The 8,097-nt window shown below is 41.6% G+C and overlaps 2 protein-coding genes across 4 annotated transcripts in view; one reads left to right on the forward strand and one right to left on the reverse strand.

The window, feature by feature from the left end:
- The window catches only part of hells (helicase, lymphoid specific), an 18,154-nt gene extending 12,046 nt beyond the window's left edge, over window positions 1-6,108 (reverse strand). For both annotated transcript variants that reach the window (XM_019877103.1, XM_019877096.1), the window contains exons 1-12: window positions 5,832-6,108; window positions 5,000-5,097; window positions 4,600-4,718; window positions 4,001-4,123; window positions 3,839-3,880; window positions 3,725-3,752; window positions 3,566-3,624; window positions 3,442-3,483; window positions 3,107-3,334; window positions 2,164-2,346; window positions 1,528-1,671; window positions 1,135-1,331 (exon numbers count right to left, since the gene is read on the reverse strand). In XM_019877103.1, the coding sequence (XP_019732662.1) occupies window positions 1,135-1,331; window positions 1,528-1,671; window positions 2,164-2,346; window positions 3,107-3,334; window positions 3,442-3,483; window positions 3,566-3,624; window positions 3,725-3,752; window positions 3,839-3,880; window positions 4,001-4,123; window positions 4,600-4,718; window positions 5,000-5,097; window positions 5,832-5,839 (1,271 nt within the window). In that variant the 5' untranslated portion in view covers window positions 5,840-6,108. The remainder of the gene's footprint in view (window positions 1-1,134; window positions 1,332-1,527; window positions 1,672-2,163; window positions 2,347-3,106; window positions 3,335-3,441; window positions 3,484-3,565; window positions 3,625-3,724; window positions 3,753-3,838; window positions 3,881-4,000; window positions 4,124-4,599; window positions 4,719-4,999; window positions 5,098-5,831) is intronic.
- Window positions 5,402-8,097, forward strand: part of ncapd3 (non-SMC condensin II complex, subunit D3) — a 33,316-nt gene continuing 30,620 nt past the window's right edge. Inside the window, exon 1 of one of the 2 annotated variants that reach the window (XM_019877074.1) lies at window positions 5,402-5,476. The gene's annotated coding sequence lies outside the window, so the exon portion shown is untranslated. Of the gene's footprint in view, window positions 5,477-5,565; window positions 5,691-8,097 lie in introns of those variants that run through there. The other variant, XM_019877083.1, reaches the window with a different exon arrangement.

Consider the following 8,097-nt stretch of genomic DNA (forward strand, 5'->3'; position numbering starts at 1 on the left):
TCTCTCAATGCATAATGGGCCTCATACTTTTCTGATCAGCGAGTCCCTGGGACTCGCTGCCGGTAAACTGTAAAATTATCACTATCACTTTTTTCTCAGTATAAATAACACGTACCCTGACTGTTCTACTCTTTGAATAAAAACACTTCATTCAAGCGTTAGGGAGTGACATGTGCAAGGGGTTATGATGGTGGGGTGTTGCAAATCATGAAGACCTGCCAAGTGGTATGATAGCATTGTTTTATACATATCCTCGGCTAGGCCTCGGCTTCAAAATCAGTCCTTGGTCCTTGGCCTTGGCCTCGGAAGATTTCTCAAGTCCTTGGCCTTGCCTCGGAAAATTTTCCAAGTCCTTGGCCTTGGCCTCAAGTCCTTGGCTTGGGCCTTGGCCTCGAGTTGCCGGTCCTTGGACACAACACTGACCAGCACTGATTTTGATTGGGAGGAATGTCGGCGCTCTTTGGTGTGATTGTGAGCGCAATTGGTTGTCTGTCTATTTGTGCCCTGCGATTGGCTTGAAACCAGTTCAGGGGCGTACCCCGCCAACTGCCCGAGCACAGGATAGGCTCCAGCATACCAGTGACCCTCGCAAGAATTAAGGGGATCAGATAATAGGTGAATATAATCGATTAATTTGACAAATTGATTAGTTGGTGATTAAGTGTTACACCTCTAAACTGGTGACAACCCAAGCAGTTTTTCATGCTTTTGCCCAGACATAAGGCTAATGCCCATTCGTGCTTGAGGCTCCACAATCCCTTTTGAAGGCTGAAGTCAAAGATAACGAGACTTATGAGATGATTCCCTATTCTTCCTCCACTGCAGTAATGACAGGACACTGATTTAAGTTTTGCCATTCCACTCCTTGAGAGAGAACAGCAAGTTGGGCAAAAAGCACTGAAAACCAAATATGTGCATTCAAATGTTTGGTGAAGGTAAAATTAAGTTCACCTGAGTGATGTATACACATTTACATTATAGGTCCAGTCAGACTGCGGAGGAGACTCGATGTGGCTCACATTATGCCCAAGTTTGCACCAGTCCGTTAATTTTCAAACGGTTTTCCATTCCACACTGAACTGTTGAGAATTACGCTACACTAGTGGGCGAAAATGTGGCTCTAAGAACTCTTACCTCTTCAGGTCATCAAAGACCTCAGGTAAGAGAAAATTGAGAAGAGACCAGAGCTCGGCCAAGTTGTTCTGTAGTGGAGTCCCCGTAAGCAGCAGCTTGTTGTCAGTGGGCAGCATCTTCAACTCCTGCACTAGTCGACAGTTGAGGTTTTTGATTCTGTGGCCTTCATCAACAATTAAGTAATTCCACTGACAGCGCTGGAAGGAACAAAAAACAGTTTTTTAAAAAAAATGGTGAACAGACTGGCATCAGTTTGTACTTTTAAATAGGGAAAAAAAAAATCCTTCACTAACTTTCCTTTTGGTTGGCATCCACTATTTGGAGTACCTTTATTAAATGTGCATGAGGATTAAATGTTTGACCCAGTCAAACAAGACAGAATATAGATGATACCTGAAGATACTTTCGGTCAATCATCGCAATCTCAAATGAGGTAACGACGACGGGACACATATTGAGGGGGCCCTGGGATTTGCGTATGTGCTTCAGCAGTTTGCTCCTCTCAGTTTGGGGGCCATGATAAAGCAGCACAGACACCTAGAGGAGACAAATGACGGCAGGACAAAATAAATTAGAATGGACAATTTCATTTTTGGAATTATACTGTATTTGAGAGCTGCAATGATCCTCCAAAGTCAAGATTTGATTGGTATCTCAATTTTTCTTAGACTAGTAGTTCATGTCCAGGTAGTTCTGTCAGTCATTTGGATGTGAAAAATAAGCATGTTCAAATGTTTTGTAACGAACGAGCGTAAGCATGACCAATGCATTATTCATCTGCAATGAAGACATCCACCAGAAAATGTTGCACATCACTGGAAGCAACTCGGAACCTGGAAAAGTGCCTGGTGAAACCTATGTTTAAATTTGGTCAATTTAATATTTTTTTTTCTAAAGTTTTACTATTGCTTAGTCCCCATGTGGGTGGGTCAGTTTTACAAACATGCCATTTGGGAGGGGTCAGAGGGTTCAACAGATCGCGTGTGAAGGTCAGGCCAATGTACTCAGTAGTCCACCGTCTTAGAGTACCTCTGGTGTGAAGCGCTTGAACTCATTGATCCAGTTGGGCAGAGTGGAAAGTGGTGCCACCACCAAGAAAGGGCCCATGACTTTCTTTTCGACCATCATGGCGATGTGTGCGATGCACTGGATTGTCTTTCCCAGTCCCATCTCATCGGCGAGGATCCCATTGATGCCGTTCTCCCACAACATCTGACATCAAAACAGAAACTCGAGTTAAAAAATATATACGAGGGTCATTCAATGAAGAGGGTCAATTTTTCGGTATAAGGACTTTTAATCCAGACAGAAGCTTACTTTTTTTTTTCTTCAATGTAGCACTGTCACACACTTTTCCCATCTATGCATAAGCTTCTATATTCCCTCAGCGTAAAAATCGTTGGACTGACGTCTCAGCCAGTCGCTCACACATTTGAGTTCTTCGTCACTTTCAAACTTCGTGCCTCTCGCAAACACTTTAAAGGGACCAAACAGGTGAAGTCTGAAGGGGCAAAATCTGGGCTGTTAGGGGGATGGGGGAGCAGTTCCCAGCCCAGCTTGTTGATGGTCTGCACCATTTGGGCTGCTGTGTGAGGCCTTGCGTTGTCATGATGCAAGATGACTCCTTCTGACTGATGACACCTGCGTTTGTTCTTTATGTATTTCTTGACCTGCGCCTCAGCAGTTCACAATAATTGGCATCAAGTTTGAAAGTCACGATAAAGTCAAACGTGTTCTGAGCGACTGGCTGAGACATGCATGCTTGGAGGCATGTTTCAATGGACACAAACAGTAACAAGTCTTTTACCAGGAAAAACATTGCATATAAGTCATTAGCGCATGAAACATCAACATGCTTCTTCAGGATTAAGTTGCCATTTAGGATTTAAATAACCTTTCATGAATAAAGAAAGGGGCTTTCTTGGGCAAGGCATACAAGCATCACTTCCTGAATCAGGCTGAATCGACTCACTCGAAGCCACTCGATGCCCTCGATCTGGTACCACCTCATGACCCCACCAGTGAAGAGGTGTGGCTGTTGAGCGGGAACTGGCTCTCCTTTCACCTTCCTGTCAGGATCCAGGAGATGTTTGGCATTGTCTCGCACCGTCTCTGCCAAACGATTCTTGATGTCTTGATTGGTGTCGCTCATATTTTCGATATCGTTGGCATCCAGCATCTTCTGGGCTGTGGCTGCTTCCTGCCATGAAATTGCACATGCATTCACACAATGGTTTAAAGAAATCAGACTTTGCCACCTCATCTTGAAATGTTTAAAGGTTAAAGTAAAAAAGCCACACGTATTACCTCTGCCTCCACTTTAATTCTCTTGGCCTGCGACATGATTTCCTGCAGGAAAAATAAAGCATTATTCAGAAAGCGGATTGGGGGGCGAGAAGTGGGGCGGGGTAAGAGTCAAACAGGACCATACTTCTTTGGACATGACATCAGCAATTTTGTAGTCATCCTCCCTTCGTCTCTTCTTTTTATCTAATTTGGAATGAACAATCAAAAGGAAAAAAAAAACACTTAGAACATAAGTAATTAGCATTTTGAGGGTTTTTTTTTTTGTTAATAAATAAGCATATACCTTTTCCAGGCCCAGTGCTGTTCGTACTCTACATAAAAAAACAAACAGGTTCATTTATTATGCCTGTGAGAAAGCTTTTTGATAAAATATTCATAATCAGAAAAATATATTCACTTTCTTGGCCTTCTTTTCAAGCTTTTCCTTCTTGATTTTCTCCTGGCACGGAGAAAGACAAATCAAAGGACAATTCTTTGGGACTAAACTGTCTGAGCACCAATCATTGAAAAAGATAGATTTGGCCAATAAGGCAACTGCTGGATTGAGACATACGGATACCTCATTCTGTTGTTGCTCCATTTTAGTCAGCAGGAATTTAGAGTAGATGTTACTCTTCTGGAGCAAATGTTGCAGTCTTTTAAACCGCATTTCATGACTCTCTCTCTCCAGAGATTGCTGAGCCTGGTGGGTTTCAAATGGTGACACAAACACTTGATCTTAGACCATAATCCCTCACACACAAACACATACAGTGAGTTCTCTTAAAGCAAGTGCCCACTTAGAAGATTGTATTGGATTGTCCTTAGCATAAGCACCATTTCGGCATCAAAGTGGTTCTTTCACTCCGGAACTTCATGCAGCGAAGTTGATTTATCATGATCAGATCAGTGGTGGAGAAACTCTGTGAGAGGATAGTTCTAATATTAATTGGCCGCAGATGGTAACAGTGGACCAAAAGTGCAGCACGACTCACCAGATGTTTTCAGAAATAGGCAGAATTTTTTTTTTTGTTTAATTTCACACTTGATGGGTGGACAGGCTGTCCATTTAGCTGAATAAACCAACATTAAGAAGTCAATTTAAAATGTACCTTTCATGATTGTGGTACAGTCCTATGTAATTAAGCATTGTGACTGGTTAGTTTGATAGCAACAAACCTTTTCCCTCATTTCCTTCGCTCTCTTTTCTCCTTCTGCCATCAGATGTTGCTCCTCTTCCTCCATTTCTTTGGTGACAATTGGTTCAGATGGGATATTCTCAGTTTTCAAACTGGTATCTTGGACCCCCCACAAAAAACACATAAATAAATACATACATAAAAAAAAAACAAGAATCATTCCCAGATGTGAATATCAGTTAATGAGAATGTTATTGTTCCACTAAACACATTGTGCTATGTCTATCGGCATGCAACGATGTGTGTGTTTGTCTGACGTCATGACTATCAGATTTTGAGATATTAAAAGAATCCATTACACTTTCTAAAAATCAGTCAGCAGCTGCTCTTCTGGGGCCATCTTTAGCTTCCCGATTAGGCTAATGTACTTTCTTACGTACCCTTAGCAGCTTCTGTTTCCATTGCTGTTCCCAGTGGCTCCTCAGACTCATCAGGTTTGGGGCAGTGAGGGGAAACACTTCGAGGTTCTTGTTTCATGCTGTCCATGGAGAATGGGATAGGTTGCAAGGGTGGGCAGAGGGACACACATGTGAAACAAGGTGAAAACCGTTCCTTGTGGTGTTTGATGAAAAGTTGAACTGTCACAGTATTGACAAATCTAATGTTTTCAACATAATCAATGGGGAATTAACTATGCAATTAGAAACCTGATCTCGCAGCTACATGTAGCGCGTGAGGATATTTTTTCAAAGATACAATTTAAAAAATAAAGAAGTTGGACAATACATCACAGCACATTTTAGCAATTCCCAGGCGCCTTGCAATACGGACACAGTACTAGGAAGTGGAAGCAGCCGAGATGCAGTCAGAGTAAGGTAAAAGAGAAAATGCACTGGCGCTTGGAAAAGCATCTTAAGGTTTAATTTTTGTTCTCCCCTGAAGCATATAGCCCACATTTCAGCCAATGTATTTCTGACCTGCGAATTTAAGACCGATGAATATTAAAAACTAAAAAGAAGACGTTTTCACCTGTCCTTTACTCGTCTTGGGTTTGCGCTCTGATGTTGGTGCCTAACATGGCATTTTTGCCGCTACGCTACCCTGAACGAAAAATGGCTTACTAACAATAAGGTAACTATATATTTTGAGACCGGAAAGTGCTGTTGCATTTTGAATACTTCAAAGTCCCCGATCGTTCATAACTGAACACGTGGTGTGCATGTAAAGAGTACAACTGCTTAACAAATAGAAGCAATAACTGATGCATCTTACCAGCTCATTGTTTCCAACGGAAGGCACAACACTTTATCCGGAGAAAAAGTAAATAGAATTAAATAGAAAACGTTCGAAAATACAAAAGCTATTTCGCAGTTAGCCAAAAATCAATTACGAAGTCACAACTGGCAGTACGTACAACTGCAGAAACACTGGATATAAACAGCTGTTCAATAGCAAAATAAACGAATGTCAGTTAAACGCTATTAAAACCAACATAGTCTTCCGGTTTCGGAACGGTAATTTTCAACAACGTCAACGATAACACTAAAAAAACACACGTTGAGAAAGACGTGAAGCGTTGTTTGAGATTTTCAACATAAAAGAAACCGCTAAGATTACTTCATAATCTCTGTCGGCCATGATATAAACTTTTACCCTGAAAGAAATAGTAAGATATCCGGTATTCTATGGACAAATATTGACTAGCCCGATGCAAGTTGGAGCCATGAAAGGGCGTAGCTTTAGTTTTCGTTTCGCGCCAAATTAGGACGAAGCCACTTGTGAAATAAGTAGGGGTTCTTTGTCACAATTTAAATACTATTGTATTAAGCGATTAATCGAAAGGGAAATGGGTAAGACACTAACATGTAGTAATAATCAAATATATTATTTGATTCAATGCAACATACTATATTACAATAAACTAAGGGAAAATACATCAGGTATCTCACCCCTTAGATTTTGGAAATGGACTAGGAAGCCACATAGCAGCGAGAAAGCACAGAATGGTTATGTGATTAAGCACAGCGAGAATCGGACCAGAGAGCGACATTCAACATGGTGGCCCACCACAACTAAGCAACAATTCGTGAACGAAATTAGATTTTTGTTGAAGAGCAAGTTCGTTTTGATTTGAAAACCACAAAATAATCACCCAACACATGACGAGCCCAAAACTGGAGAACGTTGCAAAATTTAAATCAAAGGTTTTGAAGATGGGCAGCGAGGAGGCTTGCCGAATGTTCAGTGGGAGGTCATTCCAGAGAGAGGGAACAGCAACAGAAAAGGCTCGATCCCCTCTGAGCCTCAGTTTAGTTCTTGGTACTTCTAATAATGTCTGGTCCGCAGACCTGAGGTGCCGGGCAGGTGTGTAGGGGCGGATGAGCTCAGAGAGGTAAGGTGGCGCGAGGTCATTTACAGACTTGAAAACAAATAAGAGGATCTTGAAAATAACTCTAAAATGTATGGGGAGCCAGTGAAGGGATGCCAGAATAGGAGTTATGTGCTCCCTCTTACGAGTACCAGTCAAGAGGCGAGCAGCGACATTCTGGACCAGCTGGAGACGCTTAATGGAGGACTGGCTGACTCCAAAGTAAAGGGCATTGCAGTCATCGAGCCGGGATGTGACAAAGGCATGAATTACTGTCTCAAAGTGTTCATGAGAGAGGAGAGGTTTTACTTTGGCCAGCTCAAAATTGTACCCAGAAAAGTTCTGAAGTTGACCGAGAAAAAAAAGTTGTTAACCCTGCATCAATGACTAAAATTACACCTGATTTATCTATCTATCCATCCATTTTCTGATCGGCTTATCCTCACAAGGGTCGCGGGGCGTGCTGGAGCCTTTCCCAGCTGTCTTTGGGCAGTAGGCGGGGTACACCTGAACTGGTCGCCAGCCAATCACAGGGCACAAATAGACAAACAACCATCCGCGCTCACACTCACACCTAGGGACAATTTAGAGTGCTCCATTAACAGGTCATGCATGTCTCTGGAATGCGGGAAGAAACCGTAGTACCCGGAGAAAACCCACGCAGGCACGGGGAGAAAATGCAAACTCCTCACTAGTGATGGGAATTCCGGCTTTTTAGAGAGCCGGTTCTTTTGGCTCGGCTCACTAAAAAGAGCCGGCTCTTTCGGCTCCCAAATGGCTCCTCAGTTTTTTTGTTGCTTAAATTCGTTTACTACCAAAAATAATGTAAAATTATGTGTAAAATGAATTACGAATGTAAAAAATATACAGTATATCAAATATTTATTATTTATATGGCTTTATTTATATTCTTCTGAACATACTCAACATGGCGTACAACATGGAGTGCTACAAAAAATTAAATTACAAAGTACAAAAACAAAGACCCATCTCAAAACAAGGTCAACAAAAAGTTCCAATCTCTGATTGTGTATATTTATAAGCGTTTAACTATTTACAGTAAAACAACATAAGTAAGCTTTGATTACCACACAACAAATTACAAATTAAAATTTGGTATTGGATATTTTAACCTTGCCCAGTCTACACGCTGCCTTTGAACTATCAATT

This window comes from Hippocampus comes, unplaced genomic scaffold, assembly GCF_001891065.2.
Source record: "Hippocampus comes isolate QL1 unplaced genomic scaffold, H_comes_QL1_v1.1 scaffold352, whole genome shotgun sequence".
NCBI classification, from domain to species: domain Eukaryota; kingdom Metazoa; phylum Chordata; class Actinopteri; order Syngnathiformes; family Syngnathidae; genus Hippocampus; species Hippocampus comes.